The sequence below is a fragment of the Embiotoca jacksoni genome, unplaced genomic scaffold, assembly GCF_022577435.1.
Source record: "Embiotoca jacksoni isolate LCO1_2020_lvr unplaced genomic scaffold, fEmbJac1.0.p SCAF_41, whole genome shotgun sequence".
In the NCBI taxonomy this organism is placed as follows: Eukaryota; Metazoa; Chordata; class Actinopteri; family Embiotocidae; genus Embiotoca; species Embiotoca jacksoni.
Window position 1 is genome coordinate 1,934,393 of NW_027185394.1, and position 22,926 is coordinate 1,957,318.

Consider the following 22,926-nt stretch of genomic DNA (forward strand, 5'->3'; position numbering starts at 1 on the left):
GTCTGTTGCAAACATGAATTTATTTGAAACTTCAGACTCTGAAACGTCGGAGCCTCTCGGCACGTTAAAGAACATCCGGCGGTACGAGAAGCAGCCGCTGCTCCCGATTTCCATCCAACACGGTGGAAATGTTTTACATCGGCGGTCCTTCGATTTTCTACAGTTTCACCTTTCATCCCTGAAAATGCCTCAAAAAGGTGAAAGAATCTGATTCAAGCAGAACAAAGGAAACGTTGAAACCACAGAAAACACGAGTCGGGTCGTTTCACAACACGAAGAAAACAAACAAACGGGACAGTTCAGATATTTTAAACGTTAAAATAACTCGAAACTGAAGCAGACCAACAGAAATGAAAAAAATAAAATGAAGAAAAGGATGTTTTTCAGTCGAATTGTTGTTTTAGGAACTGAGAGACTTCGTCTTTGATTCTGCGAACATAAAAATCTTTGATTAATTTCTACATTTATCATCCCGCTCTGTTTTTGTGCTTCGTATTTCTAAGTTTTCTCGGTATTTTATTTCTTATTTTTTAGCATTTTGATACATTTTTTCAGTCAAACTTAACCAAGAAGTGAAATTTATGCTCAAAGTGGACAAAACGGCAGCGACACCGACAGAAAAGTACCGTACGATAAAGTAGAATAAGACCAGACGAAGTCGGGTTTAAAACCGATGACACGGCAGATTCAGGAGTCGAGATTAAAATGGGATTATTACGACAAAACAAACAAAATTATAATCATCGTTCTGTCATTTAAAAGTTGAAATTCTTTCCCGAAGCCAAAAGAAAAACTCTTCAAGAGCTTCCGACGGGATTAAAATAAATCTCGAGACTAATTACGATCGATTCGCTATAAAAATAAAAACCTGCAGGCGAGTTTAAACCGTCTCAAGATGTCGCGCCGCTTTTTGTTTTTGTGGAGAAGATTAATAAAACCAGTTTAGGACACAAACTCCAGGAAATAGTCTAAACCGTGTTTTAAAACCCAAACAAGCTAAATCTAAATCCTGTAACGTAACATGACTGTTTTATATATAAATGTGTTAAATACAGGTTTTTGTTCCTGCAGGTTCTCATTGGACGCCTGTACACGTCACTTCCTGTTCCCTTTCAGAGTAAAAGGTTTTTTTTTTCCTGAATGGCTTTGTTCGTCTTGCAGGAAGTTTTAACAGATTTTGGGTAAAGAAAGAAAAACAAAAAGAAAACAGAGTTTTGTATTTGACTGAAATGTGACCAGGAAGAAAAAAAAAAAACAGTCTGTCACCTGATGGAGGAGGAGGAGGAGGAGGAGGAGGAGGACATTACAGACCGTGTGTGAAGCTATCTGAGGAAGAGGAGGATGAAGAGCAGGAGGAGGAAGGAAGCTGGATTTCGTCGGTGAAGACGCGTCCTGCGACGCGTCCGTTCGTCCCTGAAGAGCAGCTCAGTAGAAGAAATACACTGAGGACGGAGAAGACAAGATGGCCGACTCAGTGACGTGTTTTTTAACCGCCTGCAACGTTTGTTGAAAAATGTACCGGCCCTTTAAGAGTCGAGTTCACGTCACAAATATTACAAATAAGTCTAAAATGAATTGTACGAAACGGAAACGGACTAAACGACGACTTCGTGTGAATAAAGCATGAAACATGGCGATAAAGTCGTCGTCGGTTTAAGTACGACAGATTTGAGTGGAAGTGAAGAGTTACTCACAGAAAAGGGCGCCGAAAAATAAAACTCCGACGATCGCCATGATGATCATCATCTGGGCAGAAACACAAACAAACAAAATGTCAACAAGAAATAAACCTTTAATTCCTAAACAGATTCTGGATTTTACACAAAAAGAGACGTGAAAAATACAGATGATGCTTTTCAGATTTAACTGTGTGTGTGTGTGTTTGTTTGTGTGTGTGAGAGTTTGTGTTTGTTTGTGTGTGTGTGTGTTTTTGTGTGTTATAAATCAAATCCACTTGATAACATATGAGTCAGACCGACAGGAAATCACATCACCTCTGATGGGGGAGGGGAGTATGGAGGAAGGGGGGGGGATTAATGAGAACAAGGGGTGATTGGTGTCGACTCGCTGTTTAAAGTGTGTGTGTGTGTGTGTGTGTGTGATGGATGGGAGGTGGGAGGAGTTACATCATAAATCACAGCTGGCTCTTTAATCCCTGCGACTGCCTCTAATCCAGATTGAATTTGTTTTTTTTTTTTCCTCTCGCTGTCAGTCAAACGGTTCTCGTCTCCGCTCACGTGATCCTCCTCCTCCATTCGGATTGGACGGCTGAGGAGGAGGAGGAGGAGGCGGGGCTTGAGGGGGACTGACGCCGGCAGCCGAGGTCGGATGGACGGACGGATAAATGGAGGGGGGGTGAGGAGGGTAAATATGACAGTTTAGAGGCAAACGTCACCGACCGATCTGCTTCTGTTGCCGCGGTAACGCAACAGCGACGCTTTTCCAACGCAGAAGCTCGAACTCCGGTAACGCCAAAAACTCCTCTCTGATCGCTCTGCTAGCGGTAGCGTCGATTCTGCTCACGACGTCTCCGGAAATTACGCAAGAAATCTGATCTGAGTCAGCAGATTTTGATCTGTAGAAATCTGACTGGAATCACGTTTCAAACCAACTCCACGTGGTTCGGATCCCATTTCACCTTTTTATTTGTTTTACTGTCCAGACTTTTAATAAAAAATCATCTGGATTTGAATAAAAAAAAAATCTGATTTTGGTTTTGAAGTCTGAAGAAGAATTCATGTCTAAGTTCTGGTGGAGTTGGTTTTTGGGACCTGGTTCTTTCTGGGCCTCATCGAAGGACCGCCTACTCAGCTCACGTCCTCCGAATCATCAATAAAGCAACGAAACGCAGATGTCAGCGCCGCGTTTCTGATCCAGAAGCTTCTTCAGGTCACGTTACGGCGGGTTCGGTAGTTCTGGACGCTTTCATTTGTTTCTTCCAAAAAGTTCTTCCACCCGAAGAACTCTGAGCCTAAAAAACAAACCCGACGCGACGGGGTCTGACGGTTCGGGTTGTGAATTACAAACCCACCTTGCAGTTTTTCCACCAGTACTTGTTCTTGAGTTTGGCGGCGCTGCTCTCGAACTGCGAGGCTCCGGCCTGCAGCGCGTCGGCCCGGTCGTCCAGCTCCGACAGCTTCTGGTCTCTCTCCAGGACTTTGTCCACGTTCACGCGCATGATGTCCACCACCTGGGGGACGGACACAAAAACAGAAAAGACACCCGTCGGTGTCTCCGGAACCGGAAAAGTATTTCTTCCCGTGAAAAAGCCAATTTGTTTCCGGATTCTTGCGACGTTCATTTACGCCGTGATTCATCGATCGTCTTTCTGTCGGATGATTATTTCTTCTCGTCCTTCATATTTTGGATGTTTTTTTCAGCGAACTCTCGCCTCGTCTCACCTCGTCCACCTGCGCCTGCGTCTGCTGAAGCCGCCGGTTGCTGGTCAGGTTCGGGGCCGGCGCCCCCCCCTCCCCCTCGGCCCCGGGGCCTCCTGCAGCATCTGGAGTCGACCTGCAGGGGGAGCACGCGAGCACGAAAGGTCAAAGTTCAGCACGCGCTCCGACGTCTTCTTCTCTTTTTCTTGTTTTTTAAAGGTGACGTCATCGCTTCGTATTTCTGAATCAGAAAACGACGGGTTGAGTTGTGTTTCAGGAAAATGTCACAACGAGAGAAAACACGTATCTTCACACCCGAGTTCAGGGAGTTTAATTTGGTTCCCCTCATTTGCATAAATTCATAAACTAGAAAAAATAAGCGTTTAAATCCCGTTGAGATCATAAGTGCAGCGTCACCAAGCTGAAAACCAGGAAGCTTTCTTTGCTCTTTAAAAGGTTTTGGAGATTCGTGTTTTTCACACAGCTAGCACACAATGCTAAGTCAGTGCTAATTGCTCTAAATTACATTTTAAAACCGCTGAAAGTCATCAAAGGTTCATTTTATTGGTCATGAATTTTACTTTTTAACTTTTTTTTTTATTTAGAGGAGGAACAATGTGTTTTTTTTGTCCCTCAAAAGTTTCAGAGGATTTGAGTTTCTCTGCAGGATAATATGATAATAATAATATAATAATTCAAATGAGTCCAACTATCAACAGATGCAACATTAAAGTTAGGAAGTGTGTTTAAAGTCTAAAATCCTGAGTATCTGGACACATAAAAACTAAGAATGTGCAAGTTTGAGGATAATTATAACTTAATAAAATCACATTATTTTGAAATGGATAAAACTTGTAAGTAAACTTCTTCTGTACTTTTACGAGTACAAATATAAAAGCAGGATTTTGACTTTACTCGTAATTGAGTTGTTTTCACTTTCATGTATTCAGAGAATTAAAATCTGATTTCTAAACGACTTTGTGACGCAGAAACTGAAGAAAAACAGTTTTAAATTATAATAACTATAATTATAGAAACGATGACTCATCGACGGCCACGAAAATCTAAGAATCAGAGAGTGAAACAGCTCGAAGACACGGAGACAAACAAAAGACAAATCCCCAAATAAAATGTCTTTTTAGAGAAGCTGCACTTCAACACACACACACACACACACACACACACACACACACATACACACACACACACACACACACACACACACACACACACACACACACACACACACTCACACACACACACACACACACACACACACACACATACACACACACACACACACACACACACACACACACACACACACACACACACTCACACACACACACACACACTCACACACACACACACACACACACACACACACACACACACACACACACACTCACACACACACACACACACACACACACATACACACACACTCACACACACACTCACACACACACACACACACACACACACACACACACACACACACACACTCACACTCACACACACACACACACACACACACACACACACACACACACACACATACACACACACTCACACACACACTCACACTCACACACACACTCACACACACACACACACACACACACACACTCACACTCACACACACACACACACACACACACACTCACTCACACTCACACACACACACACACACACACACACACACACACACACACTCACACTCACACACACACACACACACACACACACACACTCACACACACACACACACACACACACACACACATACACACACACTCACACACACACACATACACACACACTCACACACACACACACACACTCACACTCACACACACACTCACACACACACACACACACACACACACACACACACACACACACACACACACACACATACACACACACTCACACACACACTCACACACACACACATACACACACACTCACACACACACACACACACTCACACACACACTCACACACACACACACACACACACACACTCACACACACACACACACACTCACACACACACACACACACACACACACACTCACACACACTCACACACACACACACACACACACACTCACACTCACACACACACACACACACACACACACACACACACAGACAGGCTTGTTTTCCAGAAGCAAAATGGAGAAAGATTAGTGCAGCAGCCCGACTGACGGAGATCAACGTGCACGCAATAATACCCCTCCACCCCCTCCACCCTCCCTCCACCCCCCTCCATCCTCCCTCCACCCTCCCCTCCCCCCACGGGGAAATTACACGTTAAAAACACATCATATAGGATGTTTTTAATGAATGTGGGATGTTTAAATCATCTGTTTCGGCTGCTGTCCGATCAGTAAAGTGTGTTTTTGGTCTGATGGAGTCGGAGCCGGTTGAAAGTGACCACAGCGTTGATGGATAGTTTTCAGTCAGCCGGTGACTCACCGTCATATTTCTGATTACAGCTGCAGCAAAAAGACGTTTCCAGACTGCTCACAAGTTTATTTTTATTTTTTATCAGAACAATTGATGCGATTAAAAAATGTGAAGAATTAAAATGAGGAAAACATGATTAGTTTGAAATGTGCTGCACCTGCAAACCCAGTTTTAGAGGTTATAATGACAATTTAATTGAACTTCATGTTAAAATCGCTGAGATATTCAGAGGTTTAAATATAATTAGAAATAAAATGGAAAAAATGTGGGAGTACTCACATCTCGTCGGCGGGATGATGGAGATAATCTGAGAGAGGGTGAGGGAGGGCGAGGGAGGAATAAAGAGAGAGAGACAGATCCCAGCGGAAGAGAAATGAAGGACTTCAGCTCGTTTCTCTGGCCGATATCTTGATTCACTTTTGGTTTTAAACCCCCTGAAATAAAACTACAATTGACGCAGCTGAGCAGAGTCGAGGGAAATGAACTGTACGTCACATTCAAGCCCCGCCCCTCTACACACACACACACACACACACACTCACAGACACACACACACACACACACACACACACACACACACACACACACACACACACACACACACACACACACACACACACACACACACACTGTCCCAGGATGTAATACAGGAAATTAGTGTTGTTGTGAACAACACTATTAAATTGGCCTTTTCGGGTCGTGTCCCCCACAATACTGAGAAAGTACCAATATGTGCCACCGCAAAAATATAGAGTAGAAAATATTTTAAATATGCTGTAGTATGACATTTTAGAACAAATACTACAGGATGAAATTGTTATGATATTTTGGACGACATGCTATAGTTTGACTTTTTTTCCTATTTGAATCAACATGCTATAGTCTGATTTCTTTTATCACATTTCTGACGACATGCTATAGTGTGACTTTCGTTCATGTTATTGAAGCCAGCACAGCGGTGCAGTTGTCAGCGTTGTCGTCTCCTCGTCTAAAGGTCCTGGGTTTGATTCCCACCTCGGACTTCCGATGTGGAATTTGCATATTTCTGCATCAATAATAACCTAAAAGTAAAGTATGTTGTCCATAATATGGATGACTAACTTATGCATGTAGTCCATAATGTAAAACATTACTTTCAAGCAAGAACATGCAATCCTCCAAACACAAAGTCATAGAAGTTATATAAGTCAGACAAACATGCAATAAAGGAAGCAAAACCTTTGCAGTTCCAAGCCAGCGTTGTCATCTCACCATCAGGAAGTACTCGGTTCGATCAGCGGCTTGGAGCTCTGTCTTTGGAGGATTATATGTTCTTGCTTTGAGTGTGACTTTGACACATTTACGATTACATGCATGATTACATACATGATTACATACATGATTACATACATGATTACATACATGATTACATACATGATTACATACATGTCTCAAGCTGGAATCGAACCCATGACCTTCTCACTGAGGCACTAACCACTGAATCACTGTGCTTGTGATGTTGTGCCTTTTTTATTTTTTTATTTACAACATCCTGTAGTATAATTTGTGTTTGTATATTTTGGACGACATAATATTCTGACTTTTTTGTCATATTTCAAACAACATGCTGTAGAATGACTTGTGTTGGTTACTTTAAACTACATTAAAGGTGTTTAATGTTGACATCTGTTTGTTTTTTGTGAGCGGACATAGAAGATGGAGGAAGAAGCAGCAGCAGCACAAACCACAACCACAGACAGGTTCAATGTGTTTGTGTATTACCTTGAAGTTTAGAAACCTTTTACATGCAGAACATGTAAAATATATAAAAAAACAAAACATTGTTTGTTCACTTTTTATTTATTTCCTGGCTGTCATAATGCAGAGATACAAAAATTTAACTCAGCAGCACCAAAATACATAAAAGTGCCTTCGTCTGAGGTTTCTTTAATTAATTAAAGTTACAAGTTGTAAGTGAACACAACTAGAAGACAGAAGCAGGTTTTCTAACACAGGAAATGTGACGTATGAACTCTACAGTTATTTATATTGTTCTGTTTGAGGAACTAACAACATTCAACAAGCTCTGAAGATCAGTTATCTAAACTCAAAATGGACAAATTTCATTGGTCTTTAAGAATTTATTTAGCAACTAAACAACACAGTTGAAAATCTTTCTTACTGAAACACGATGAGGATCTTTGAAGTTAAATATATTTTTCATGAATGTAATAATATCAGAGCATGAATCACCATGACATGTTTATATTTACTAAACCAACTAAAGAAGGTTTTTTCAGTTTTTTAAAGCTCATTTTCAGTTGGTTGTTTTTCCAAAATATTGTTCCGATAAGAAAGTTAACGTCAGACTACTAAGTGTGGTTTCACACCTACTTTGTTTGGTACTGACCTTTGAACTTTTCAGTTTGGTCTGAAGCTAAATATCAGATGTTACAGGATCCTCAGATCATGGTCCGGACCAAAGGACCAAAACTTGGTCTAAGAAAAGTAGAAAGCTTTGATCTGGATCAAAGTTTGGACCTTCAGACCAGTTGGAGGAAGTTTAAGCAGACTATCGTCACCAATTAAACCATAGAAGAAGAAACAGAACCAGAAGAGAATCAAAGATGAGTCGTGGTAACACATGGGGAGGAGACGAAGTATTTCATTGTAATTTGGTCCGACAAAGAAATCAAAAGTCAAGTTTAAAAAAAATACATTAAAATACTGAAAGTTACAAATTATTTGATGACATCAGACGCCCACCGTCTACAAACCAATCAATGTCAAGTATAGGAAAACACAGATCATGTTCGTCATGACAACCAGAAGTAGATGATGATGACAGGATGAAGGTGATGACGACACCTGTTGTGTCTGAGTGTAGTTTGTTAGTAACACAGGTGATCGGTTCCTTTTTGATTGTTAGTCAGGTCTTTGTGTTCTCGGTGCTTTTGCTGGCTGTAATTGAAGTTATCTTCATCCTGAATGAATCCCTGAGTTTCCCTTTTCCATTCTGTTTTCTATATTTCTTCTTTTTCATCTCATTGACCCTCTCTGGGGATGTGAAAAACGCTCTAAAACTGCAACGTGAAACCAAAACTAACCAGATCAAATATTTACAATGTAAAAACAACAACATGAAGCTCCAGTCCAGTTGGACCCACAACATCACTAAAGAATAACACAACGATGAGAACTTATGGAAAGCACATCATGAACAAGGAAAATAATAGAAGATGAATCAGAGGTTCATGCAGAACACTTTTCTAGTCTTTGTTCATCAGTCCAACACTTCTCACCACTCGGTCATTCAGAGCAGGAAATCTATTTCTCACAGATCCAGTTATAAGTACGAGAATAATAAGCTTGAGTCCATTCTCCTTGATCATTGCAACACATTGCACAGTACCAGTGATGATAATCTTCACGTCCTGCTGCCCAGAACCTGTGAAAAAAAAAACATAATCTCAAAGTGTGCTGAAACTGATTATTATCTCCTTCAAATAGATGTCTTAAAATATTTTCTAGATTCCTTTGATATCATTTTCAGGGAATTTTCAGAGCTGTCAATCAGAATAAATTATTGGTTGAAGTCTGGATTTCAGGGATGTTGTTGCAGTACCTCAGCTGACCAGCAGGAACATTTGTTGGTAAAGCTGCTCTTTCAATTAGTCCCTGGGACTTATGGTCAGATTGATTTTTGTTCCCTCAAATGTTCTTAACTTTTCTAAACACCAGAGAAGAAGAGACATGTATTCTCTGACATGGTTTGGGTGGACAAACTGTGCAGAACAATAATTCAACAAACTGAACAAACTGAACTTTAGCAGTTGACAGTTTGAACATTTTTGAATTATGACTTCTGAAAACTGAGATGTTGTAACTCGACCTCATCACAGACTGCAGATGAAGAGTTCAGGATCAGCTGTTCATTCAAAGGAGGATTTTTGTCCTTTTATTATTCTGTATGTGAGGATTATTAAAAATGAAATAATTTATAAGTTTCTTTTCTATTTCGATGGATCTCCAAGTTACAAACATTGATGTGAAATAGAAACAAAAAAAGTTTCTCACGTCTCTGTCAGCGGTGATCCGTCCACCCATGTCCATGTCCATCCAGTCTGTTCAGTGCGTTTTAGACCAATCCAGGATGCTCCTTTCCAATTCAGTCCACGGACAAACTCCTATTTCATGGGAGACAAACACAGTTTTCAGTCTTGATTTATTATATTTCTGTTGTAATAACATCAGGAAGAAATACATCTTTTGTAACTTTTGTTTTTCTGTTGTACAAAAATCGGAAATATTCCCAAAAAATTATTTCAATTTCAACTGTTGTTGAAATAATTACTAAAGTTAAAATTTAGTGTTATATATATGTATGTAAAAAAAATAAAAATAATTATAAAATAAGTAATACATATTTTAAGGATTATTTCCATATAATTTAATTTTCCTCTCTGAATTCGTCTCCTTAGTGTTTCATATATCCAGAAGTCTTTGAATCAGACAGATTTTAAAAGTTGATCTCATTTCAGCTGTCGATGTTTGTAACTAAAACATGACTGGATGAAAGAAAGGACCTGGTTATGATGCTTTTTCAATGTTCTCACATGTTCTAGTAAATCTTGAATTTTCATCAGTGACGTAAAAATGAGTTTTAAAATTTTTCCTTTGATTATAATTTTTGTACAATGAGTGTTTAAAAAGTTCAGAGAGAGAGAGAGCGTCTAAAACTACCAAACAATGAGCCTGATTTAAATCTGGCCGCCATCTCAGTGAGCTTTCTGATCAAACCTTGAATATGAACTATTTATCTTCCTCTTATTGGCCGTCTTTTTGTTCCACTCATGCTTTTCTTTGGTTTTTATTATTGATCAACCACATCTTTGTCACCACAGAAAGAAACAAGGACTTTTTCATTTCACTGCAAATGTGCGACAAACTAAATAAAAGAAATGCTAAAATACAGAATCTGAAATATGAAAATAATCTTTAAAAAACATCATGTTCTAGTTAATGTGAATAAATAATCAGAAAGTTGACTCTTGTTCAGGTGATCTGATCATTCTGGACTTCAAAACCACTTAACGTGTTAAATAAATGGATGAAGGTGAAGAAAGGAAGAAGGTCAAAACCAGCAGAAACAGATGTGTGACATCAAACATCACAGACATGAACAAACACACCCACCTGTTCCTCTTTGTTGTTGATGATCACCAGATCAGCTCCTCTCTTCTGACACTCCTTCCTGCTCTCATCCCAAGTTTTCCTCTCAGTGAATTTAAAGTAACAACTGCATCCAAATCTCGTCCATCCTTCAGGACACCACTTCCCTTCATGTAAAACAAGTGTTTTCAGTGTTTTCAGTATCAAATTGATGAAAGTTGTAGTTTCAATATTGAGTTAAAGATCTTTCTTTTTTTGTCACTTTTCCTTTTCAGGATGTTTGACCAAAAAAAAAAGATTCTGACTTAAAAGTAAAAGTAAAACTGATGTTTAAAACTTTTCTTTCCTTCAATCGTGTCCTTCAGCTTCTTTACTTCCTCTTGTAGCTGACTGTTATTTTTACTGAGTATTTCATAACTGCTCTCTAGCTGACTGCTGTTGACTGAAATATGTTGAAAACAACAATAACTTAGAAAACAGTAAAACAATAAGATTTTTTTTCAGTTTAAAGTATCAAATTGATGAAACTTGTATTTTAAACAATTATTTAAAGATCTTTCTTTCCTTTCACTTTTCCTTTTCAAGATGTTTTTCCTTTCTAAACTGTCGGAATTAAAAGTAAAAGTAAAACTGATGTTTAAAACTTTTCTTACCTTCAATCTCGTACTTCAGCTTCTTTACTTCCTCTTGTAGCTGACTGTTATTTTTACTGAGTATTTCATAACTGCTCTCCAGCTGACTGCTGTTGACTCTCATGTCTTAAGAACAACAATAATTGATAAAACAGTAAAAACGATAATAAAATATTTAGGTTTTCAAAGCAAAATATGAATCTTGTATTTGCTCAATTACTGTATTTTAAATCAATACTCACCTCTAAGTTCAACCTCTAACTTGGTCTGCAGGTTGTTGATTTTCAAAGTCACTGAAATATATTTGTAAATAACTAAATTAGAAAAAAACAACAACAACAACACAGAATCCTTTAATAAACACAAACGAAATACTTCCTGTCAGAAATCAATTTCAGCCTTTAAAACTGGAGCTTTTTATTTGGTTCAGCTACTGTCCTTCATACTAGTCTTACAAATCTTTGTCCAAACTACTTTTATCTTCGCTCCTCCAACCCGGTATCACGGCAAAGCGTGAAATAGACACGCACCTCCACTACAGGAAAACGTGAGATGGCCACGCTTTGGCCTCTCCAGGCGTGACAGTTTCAAGTTTTCCTGCAGTGGAGGAAAATGAAACCTGCTGCACGTGAAGAACCAAGTGATGAACATGAAAATATAATTTTTAGAGGAAGAAAACTCTGCTTGGGTTCCACCAATGTTCTGTGTGTGTATCCTGTGTTCTCTCTCTTTCTCCACCACCAGGGTCGATACAGGTGACTCCAATGATCCGGCCTGCAGCCACCAGCTGAAACACTGATTGAACACGGCTGTGTGTGTGTGTGTGTGTGTGTGTGTGTGTGTGTGTGTGTGTGTGTGTGTGTGTGTGTGTGTTTGTGTAGGTGTGTGTAGGTGTGTGTGTGTGTGTGTTTGTGTAGCTGTGTGTGTGTGTGTGTGTGTGTTTGTGTAGCTGTGTGTGTGTGTGTAGGTTTGTGTGTGTGTAGGTGTGTGAGTGTGTGTGTGTGTGTGTGTGAGTAGTTGTGCGTGTGTGTTTGTGTAGGTGTGTGTATGTGTATGTGTGTGTGTGTGTGTGTGTAGGTGTGTGTAGGTGTATTTGTGTGTGTATAGGTGTTTAGGTGTGTGTGTGCGCTGGTGTGTGTAGGTGTGCGTGTGCGTGAGTAGATGTGTGTGTGTGTCTGTTCGTGTGTGTGTTTGTCTGTGTGCTTGTGTAGGTGTGTTTGTAGGTGTGTGTGTGTGTGTGTGTGTGTGTAGGTGTGTGTGTGTGTGTGTGTGCGTGTGTGTGCATTGCTGTGTGTGTGTGTGTGTGTGTGTGTGTGTATGTGTGTGTGTTTGTGTAGGTGTGTGTGTGTGTTTGTGTAGCTGTGTGTGTGTGTAGGTTTGTGTGTGTGTAGGTGTGTGTGTGTGTGTGTGTGTGTGTGTGTGTGTGTGTGTGTGTGTAAGGTGAAAGTAGTTTTAAGTTTCTTCCTTGTATGGTTGTTTGAGTTATAGTTAATAAATCTTTTTCAATTATTCATTCATTTCCTGTGATCATTGTTTCCTAGTTTATTTACGTTGTTACTTCCCGCCTCCCCTAGACATCAGTCGGGGAACGTAACAAACAAAAACAACAAAAACAACAACAACTGAACAACAACATTGTCACCTCCTGGATTTGAACCTCTGACTCCACCAGACCACCCCTCCTGCCTTTCTAAAAATGTCCTTTGTACTTGGTCACATGATCTTTCGTAGCGTTACTTTTACTTACGTGTAAGTTTCATGCTTACAAAACGTGAAACTGTCACGCCTAGAGAGGGAGAAACGTGGCTATCTCACGTTTTTCTGTAGTAAACGTGCGTGTCTATTTCACGCTTTGCCGTGATACCAGTCGGCTCCTCACATACAACGGTGACATCTTTTGACAACAAGGTGTTATTATTCAGTATTTCCTGCTACTCAGCGACACCGAGCTGTTTTTTATCTTACAAAATATGAGCAGGATGACGATCCCGGCTAACGTCAGGAGGCTCAGCAGTCTCAGCCACAACGCTGCACCTCTCAAAGGCCGTTTCAGGACTCCAGGCTGCTTCTGAGTCTTTGTTCCTGCAGAGAAAAAGTCGACAGAGTGGGTTTATCAACGCAAAGGGTTTTAGTTTGTGGTTATGACACATCCTTCTCTGCTGTAGGAAACATTTTCAGTAGAATCTTTGTGGTCAGTGTCGCACGAACTCAACTTCCCTGAAGATCGTGACATTTTAGATGCAAACTGTTTGAAGTGTGAGAATCAGTCTTCTACCCAGAGAGCTTCTGAAAATAGTTTCCAAGAAGTACGCAGTTAATAATTAAGGTGTGATCACAAAGTTTAGTTCCTGTTTGTCACAAACGGAGTGAAACACAGAAATGGACATTGAACAGGAGGAAGTAAAAACCTTCATCAAAGTTTGAGTCAAACTTTTGTGGGAAAGACGGAAATCTTCAGGAGCAACGATTGAGTTGTTAAGGGTGGAAAACTCGGGCGTGTGAGCGGGCGTGTTGTCTTTTTGGACAACCTGGTTGCCATGGCGCCACAGTTCAGGTGGTTTGCAGGAAATGTTTTGCCCTCAGAACGTCACAGTAGGACGAATGAATGGTGACATCTGACAACCAGCTAACAAACAGCTAATTTCACTAAACACGGCTGAACACAAGTAAACCAACAGATAATAACACCAACAACCTGCTGAGAAAGCTTTCAAACTGATTTTTAAACAAAGTCAGCTAAACTCAAGTTAATAAAAAGCTAACAATGCTAACAACCTTCTAACAAAGATAACAAACAGATAATTTAGCAAATAAACAGCTAAACTCGAGTTAACAACCAGCTGACAAAGCTAAATAAATAGAAAACATCAACTTTCTAAATTAAAAGCTAAACTCAACTTAGCAAACAGATAATAACACCAACAACCCTCAGACGTCCCTCTTGAAACGTTGAACGTCACTCAGAACAACTCGCCCGGCTCGTCGCTTCGTTGACGAAGACTTTCTGAAGCGTTTCAAGGGTCTCTGTTAACCATTTACAAAGTTTGGAAATCGCTGCATGGGCTCAGGAACACTTGGCTGTAAGTGGGCCGAATTGAAGATTTTCTGTTCCCCGAAATAATTAACCCCAAATTCTGACGTTTCTCTGCTCCGGTTTCAAGTTTCACGGTGAAATCATAAACGTTCAGGTGGACAGGATTTGAATGCCACGAACAGGAAAGCATGATTTTACATCATATTGAAGCGTCTTAATGTCACGCCGTTCACTCACCTCCTTCCTGTGGTGGAAAATCGGTTCCATCATCTCCGATATCGCCCGCACTCTGGTAGATATCCACCTCCCTGTCCTCCCTCTCTGCTGCATCCTGCTGCACCTTTCTGTTGTATCGGACCTTCGTAGAGAAATCTGGCACAGCATAGATATCGACGGACATCCTGAGACGGTTTAAAGAGCGTCTGCGCTCGTCTTCCTGTGACTCTACCGGTTTTAATTCATGCAGCTGCGATGCTCGTGGACCGATCGCTGCCGTCAGTGTGTTTCCCGTCCGGCCCCTCTGAGAGGTTTCATTAGAAAACTTTGAGGAAGTAACAGCACAACTTGACTCGTTGATTCATTTCAATAAAAATACACTTATTGGAAGTCGCTTTGGATAAAAGCTTCAGCTAAATGCAACGAAACGTAATTCATGAAAACAGGAACTAAGTGTATTTTCTCAGTTTTTCGTCCCCCAAAAAAGGGGAACGATTGGAGACGTGAGGTTTTCTGTCGGCCAACAGCCCGACGTCAACACACACATTCACAGTTTGGAAGAGAAACAGGAAATGTTTAAGGTGTAGTTTTAGTGTGACTTTTTATTTTATTTTGGACGACATGCTACAGTATGACTTTTTATTCATATATTCAACAACATCCTGTTGTCTGACTTTTTCTTTGTATTTTAGACAACATACTATAGCCTTATGTGTTTTTGATTTTTTGACAAAGACATACATGTCTCAAGATGGAATTGAACCCATGACCTTCTCACTGAGGCAGCATCACTAACCACTGAACCACTGTGCTTCCAATGTTTATTTTTTCTTGTTTTACAACATCCTGCAGTGTAACTTTTTTTTCATATTTTGGACAACATGCTATAGTGTGACTTTGTTTTCATATTTTGGACAACATGCTATAGTATGACTTTGTTTTCATATTTTGGACAACATGCTATAGTATGACTTTGTTTTCATATTTTGGACAACATGCTATAGTGTGACTTTGTTTTCATATTTTGGACAACATGCTATAGTATGACTTTGTTTTCATATTTTAGACAACATGCTATAGTATGACTTTGTTTTCATATTTTGGACAACATGCTATAGTATGACTTTTCTTTCATATTTTGGACAACATGCTATAGTATGACTTTGTTTTCATATTTTGGACAACATGCTATAGTATGACTTTTTTCATATTTTGGACAACATGCTATAATATGACTTTGTTTTCATATTTTGGACAACATGCTATAGTATGACTTTGTTTTCATATTTTGGACAACATGCTATAGTATGACTTTGTTTTCATATTTTGGACAACATGCTATAGTATGACTTTGTTTTCATATTTTGGACAACATGCTATAGTATGACTTTGCTTTCATATTTTGGACAACATGCTATAGTATGACTTTGTTTTCATATTTTGGACAACATGCTATAGTGTAACTTTTTTTTCATATTTTGGACAACATGCTATAGTATGACTTTGTTTTCATATTTTGGACAACATGCTATAGTATGACTTTGTTTTCATATTTTGGACAATATGCTATAGTGTGACTTTTTTTCATATTTTGGACGACATGCTATAGTATGACCTTTTTTTCATATTTTGGACAACATGCTATAGTATGACTTTGTTTTCATATTTTGGACAACATGCTATAGTATGACTTTTTTTCATATTTTGGACAACATGCTATAGTATGACTTTGTTTTCATATTTTGGACAACATGCTATAGTATGACTTTGTTTTCATATTTTGGACAACATGCTATAGTATGACTTTTTTCATATTTTGGACAACATGCTATAATATGACTTTGTTTTCATATTTTGGACAACATGCTATAGTATGACTTTGTTTTCATATTTTGGACAACATGCTATAGTATGACTTTGCTTTCATATTTTGGACAACATGCTATAGTATGACTTTGTTTTCATATTTTAGACAACATGCTATAGTATGACTTTTTTGTCATATTTTGGACAACATGCTATAGTATGACTTTGTTTTCATATTTTGGACAACATGCTATAGTATGACTTTGTTTTCATATTTTGGACAATATGCTATAGTGTGACTTTTTTGTCATATTTTGGACAACATGCTATAGTATGACTTTTTTTCATATTTTGGACAACATGCTATAGTATGACTTTTTTTCATATTTTGGACAACATGCTATAGTATGACTTTTTTTCATATTTTGGACAACATGCTATAGTATGACTTTGTTTTCATATTTTGGACAATATGCTATAGTATGACTTTGTTTTCATATTTTGGACAACATGCTATAGTATGACTTTGTTTTCATATTTTGGACAACATGCTATAGTATGACTTTGTTTTCATATTTTGGACAACATGCTATAGTATGACTTTGTTTTCATATTTTGGACAACATGCTATAGTATGACTTTGTTTTCATATTTTGGACAATATGCTATCGTATGACTTTTTTTCATATTTTGGACAATATGCTATCGTATGACTTTTTTTCATATTTTGGACAACATGCTATAGTATGACTTTGTTTTTCATATTTTGGACAACATGCTATAGTATGACTTTGTTTTCATATTTTGGACAATATGCTATAGTATGACTTTGTTTTCATATTTTGGACAATATGCTATAGTATGACTTTGTTTTCATATTTTGGACAATATGCTATAGTATGACTTTGTTTTCATATTTTGGACAACATGCTATAGTATGACTTTGTTTTCATATTTTGGACAACATGCTATAGTATGACTTTGTTTTCATATTTTGGACAACATGCTATAGTATGACTTTGTTTTCATATTTTGGACAACATGCTATAGTATGACTTTGTTTTCATATTTTGGACAACATGCTATAGTATGACTTTGTTTTCATATTTTGGACAACATGCTATAGTATGACTTTGTTTTCATATTTTGGACAATATGCTATCGTATGACTTTTTTTCATATTTTGGACAATATGCTATCGTATGACTTTTTTTCATATTTTGGACAACATGCTATAGTATGACTTTGTTTTTCATATTTTGGACAACATGCTATAGTATGACTTTGTTTTCATATTTTGGACAATATGCTATAGTATGACTTTGTTTTCATATTTTGGACAATATGCTATAGTATGACTTTGTTTTCATATTTTGGACAACATGCTATAGTATGACTTTGTTTTCATATTTTGGACAATATGCTATAGTGTGACTTTTTTTCATATTTTGGACAACATGCTATAGTATGACTTTGTTTTCATATTTTGGACAACATGCTATAGTATGACTTTGCTTTCATATTTTGGACAACATGCTATAGTATGACTTTGTTTTCATATTTTAGACAACATGCTATAGTATGACTTTTTTGTCATATTTTGGACAACATGCTATAGTATGACTTTGTTTTCATATTTTGGACAACATGCTATAGTATGACTTTGTTTTCATATTTTGGACAATATGCTATAGTGTGACTTTTTTGTCATATTTTGGACAACATGCTATAGTATGACTTTTTTTCATATTTTGGACAACATGCTATAGTATGACTTTTTTTCATATTTTGGACAACATGCTATAGTATGACTTTTTTTCATATTTTGGACAACATGCTATAGTATGACTTTGTTTTCATATTTTGGACAATATGCTATAGTATGACTTTGTTTTCATATTTTGGACAACATGCTATAGTATGACTTTGTTTTCATATTTTGGACAACATGCTATAGTATGACTTTGTTTTCATATTTTGGACAATATGCTATAGTATGACTTTGTTTTCATATTTTGGACAATATGCTATAGTATGACTTTGTTTTCATATTTTGGACAACATGCTATAGTATGACTTTGTTTTCATATTTTGGACAACATGCTATAGTATGACTTTGTTTTCATATTTTGGACAATATGCTATAGTATGACTTTGTTTTCATATTTTGGACAACATGCTATAGTATGACTTTGTTTTCATATTTTGGACAATATGCTATAGTGTGACTTTTTTTCATATTTTGGACAATATGCTATAGTATGACTTTGTTTTCATATTTTGGACAACATGCTATAGTGTGACTTTTTTTCATATTTTGGACAATATGCTATAGTATGACTTTGTTTTCATATTTTGGACAACATGCTATAGTGTGACTTTGTTTTCATATTTTGGACAATATGCTATAGTATGACTTTGTTTTCATATTTTGGACAACATGCTATAGTGTGACTTTGTTTTCATATTTTGGACAATATGCTATAGTGTGACTTTTTTTCATATTTTGGACAACATGCTATAGTATGACTTTGTTTTCATATTTTGGACAACATGCTATAGTGTGACTTTGTTTTCATATTTTGGACAATATGCTATAGTGTAACTTTTTTTCATATTTCGGACAACATGCTATAGTATGACTTTGTTTTCATATTTTGGACAACATGCTATAGTATGACTTTGTTTTCATATTTTGGACAACATGCTATAGTATGACTTTGTTTTCATATTTTGGACAATATGCTATAGTGTGACTTTTTGTCATATTTTGGACGACATGCTATAGTATGACTTTGTTTTCATATTTTGGACAACATGCTATAGTATGACTTTGTTTTCATATTTTGGACAATATGCTATAGTGTGACTTTTTTTCATATTTTGGACAACATGCTATAGTATGACTTTGTTTTCATATTTTGGACAACATGCTATAGTATGACTTTGTTTTCATATTTTGGACAACATGCTATAGTATGACTTTGTTTTCATATTTTGGACAACATGCTATAGTATGACTTTGTTTTCATATTTTGGACAACATGCTATAGTATGACTTTGTTTTCATATTTTGGACAACATGCTATAGTATGACTTTGTTTTCATATTTTGGACAACATGCTATAGTATGACTTTGTTTTCATATTTTGGACAATATGCTATAGTGTGACTTTTTTTCATATTTTGGACAACATGCTATAGTATGACTTTGTTTTCATATTTTGGACAACATGCTATAGTATGACTTTGTTTTCATATTTTGGACAACATGCTATAGTATGACTTTGTTTTCATATTTTGGACAACATGCTATAGTATGACTTTGTTTTCATATTTTGGACAACATGCTATAGTATGACTTTGTTTTCATATTTTGGACAACATGCTATAGCGGGGGTGGGCAAACTCTTTGGCTCAGGGGCCACATTGACTTTTCAAATTTGACAGACGGGCCGGGCCAGCACCAGATGCATACACATCAAACAGAAACATAACAAAGGCGTTACAGTGTTCATACTTCCATTCACTTTTACTGGGAACAGTGTTGTTGATCACCTTCTCTGTCAGAGCAGCGAAGTCTGCTGTTAGTTTTGTTGTGTTCTCAGAACAGATCTGAGGTTTCATCACTCAACTGGGATCTGTGAGGTGCTTTGTTGGTGTTCATCACACTAAAAGTCTGTTCACACACATACGTAGAGACAAACAGCACCAGCATCCTCTGGGACATCTTCTGGATGTTTGGACATTTGGCTGCTTTAATGAAGCATAAAACTCATCCAGTTTAAGAGAGTTGAACTTCTCCTTGAAGACGGTGTCACATTGGAGATCAATCGGTTCACACTGAAACTCCTGTGGTGCCGTTTCAGGGTCTTGTGTGAAGGGACATGAGACCAGCTGGAGAGACATGAGACCAGCTGGAGGGACACGACACCAGCTGAAGGGACACAACACCAGCTGAAGGGACACGACACCAGCTGAAGGGACATAACACCAGCTGAAGGGACACGACACCAGCTGAAGGGACATAACACCAGCTGAAGGGACAGGACACCAGCTGGAGGGACACGACACCAGCTGAAGGGACATGACACCAGCTGAAGGGACAGGACACCAGCTGAAGGGACACGACACCAGCTGAAGGGACATGACACCAGCTGAAGGGACAGGACACCAGCTGAAGGGACAGGACACCAGCTGAAGTGACTTGTCAATTTTTTCAAAATCAGAGAACCGATGGCAGAATTCTCCGTGCAGGTTGTCCAGTGATTTCCTGTATGTCTTCATGTCCAGGACGTCTTTCAGCGTAGCCAGCGTGGGGAAATGAGCAAATGACTTGTTTGACATTTGCTTTGAGAATAAAGCTAGCTTGGTTTTGAAGGCTCTGACGTCTGTGTACATTTCATGGACAAACTGGTCTTTCCCTTGTAGCTTCACGTTCAGCTCATTCATGTGTGTCAGTACGTCCACAGCAAAAGACAAATCACAAAGACAATCTGTGTCACTCAGCTCAGGAACATCGTCAGCTTTCTCAAGTAGCTCCAAAAATGAGATAATCTCCTGTTTGAGCTCCAACACTCGTTGACATACTTTCCCCAAACTTAACCAGCGGACGTTGGAGTGATAAAGCAAGTCCTGGTGATCAGAGTCAGTTTCTTCAAGAAACTTAATAAACTGAGGATGGTGAAGTCCCCTCGCTCCAATAAAGTTCACCACTTCTACAACTGGCTTCACTACGTGGTCGAGCTGCAGGACAGATTTACACAGTGTAAGAAAATGTCCTCCTGCTCAGGGTTGTCCTCTTTCACCCTCTCCTGGATTCTTTTGAGCAACCCGATGTTTTTTCCAGTCAGATTTGGCGATCCGTCTGTGGTAACGTTGGTGAGCTACTCCGAGGTAACTGGAGCCTCTTGATGACCCCCGACACGCCGTCATACGAGTCCTCTCCCCGCGTTTTCCCCTTCAGGGATTCCACGGCCAAAAACTCCTCCGTTATCTCAAAATTGTCATTAATCCCTCTGATAAAAATTAAAAGCTGAGCGGTGTCCTTTATGTCGTTACTTTCGTCCAATGCCAAGAAATATCATGTAAATGACTCCGCTTTTTTATTTAGCTTGCTAGCCAAGTCTTCGTCAATCATCTCAACACGGCGAGTCACCGTCCTGCGTGATGAGCTCATGTTTTCTAGTTTGTTCTTCTCTCAGGACACAAGACACCTGCTGTCTCTACCAGCACTCTTTGAGAAACTCCCCTTCGGAGAAAGGCTTGCTGGTCTTTGCTAATTTGAATGCCAGCAAACATCTTGCCTTCGTGCTTGATTCTTGGATGGCAGTTTGTCAGATGAAGGTGTTTTGCTCCAAACGATCTGCCGACCTCCGAGCGGTCGACGTCCGTTCCTGCGTTGACTGGTTTTTAGAGCAATGAGCATGCTTGGTGGAAAAGTGACGGCTGATGTTGTATTCCTTTAAAACCGTAACGGTTTCTTGGTAAATAAGACACACGGCCTTCGACCGGACTTCAGTGAAAAAGTATTTAGTCGTCCGTTCCTTATTAAACACTCGGGACTCACTGTCGACTTTTCTTTTCTTTGGCCCGTTCATTGTTGCAGATGTGTTCAGAGCAGCAGCAGAGTAACAACAGAGAGCAGCCCGGCCTCTGCAAAATCAAGTCAATGTACCACTGCGCCTAGTGCGCCACCTGGTGGACTGCCAGGTATTACAGGACAAGGTCAAATGAATGCAGTCATAATTATGATATGATTTGATTTGGGCAATTCTGTACCAATCTTCGGCGGGCCGGATTAAAAAGACCAATGGGCCGGATGTGGCCCGCGGGCCGTAGTTTGACCACCCCTGTGCTATAGTATGACTTTTTTGTTACATTTTGGACGACATAAAGTAAGAATGTTTTTTTCACATTTTGGGATATATACTACAAACAAAACTACCTTGGGTGGAGATCGAACACAGAATCTTTGTATTGAGAGGCAACAGTATTAACCATTGTACTATTGAGCCACTCATGTAAAGACTTATTTTCATATTTGTATGGACACAGTACAGTATAAATAATAAATAATGTTGGAAGACTGACTTGTCCTTTTAATATTTTGCCCGGGATCGAACCCAGAACCTTTTAACTGTTATGAAACAACGTTCACCTATTTAAAAGGACATACTATAGAATGACTTTTTTTGTTTTATAGTTTGACGACATGCTATAGTATGACTTTTTT

At 38.7% G+C, this 22,926-nt stretch overlaps 2 protein-coding genes across 3 annotated transcripts; both read right to left on the reverse strand.

Annotated features, from left to right (window-relative positions):
• Position 1: 1 nt before the first annotated feature.
• On the reverse strand, positions 2–6,283 carry vamp1a (vesicle associated membrane protein 1a). Of its 2 annotated transcripts, XR_011179214.1 has the most exons (6): positions 6,132–6,283; positions 3,402–3,513; positions 3,032–3,190; positions 1,695–1,746; positions 1,267–1,442; positions 2–178 (listed from the first exon to the last, which is right to left on the reverse strand). XR_011179214.1 is itself a non-coding variant. In XM_069168881.1 (5 exons), coding segments are annotated over exons 1-5 (342 nt in total). In that variant the 5' UTR covers positions 6,134–6,283; the 3' UTR covers positions 2–1,425. The 2 variants fall into 2 exon arrangements, 1 of the variants encoding a protein (XP_069024982.1); XM_069168881.1 differs by having other exon boundaries at positions 2–1,442.
• A 1,420-nt stretch (positions 6,284–7,703) lies between these two features.
• LOC138209921 (CD209 antigen-like protein E) lies at positions 7,704–15,113 on the reverse strand. Its single transcript, XM_069168730.1, has 7 exons — positions 14,907–15,113; positions 13,601–13,717; positions 11,878–11,928; positions 11,657–11,761; positions 11,028–11,170; positions 9,909–10,018; positions 7,704–9,279 (listed from the first exon to the last, which is right to left on the reverse strand). The coding sequence occupies exons 1-7, from the start codon at positions 15,067–15,069 to the stop codon at positions 9,159–9,161; spliced, it is 810 nt and encodes a 269-aa protein (XP_069024831.1). The 5' UTR covers positions 15,070–15,113; the 3' UTR covers positions 7,704–9,158.
• Between the last annotated feature and the right edge of the window lie 7,813 nt (positions 15,114–22,926).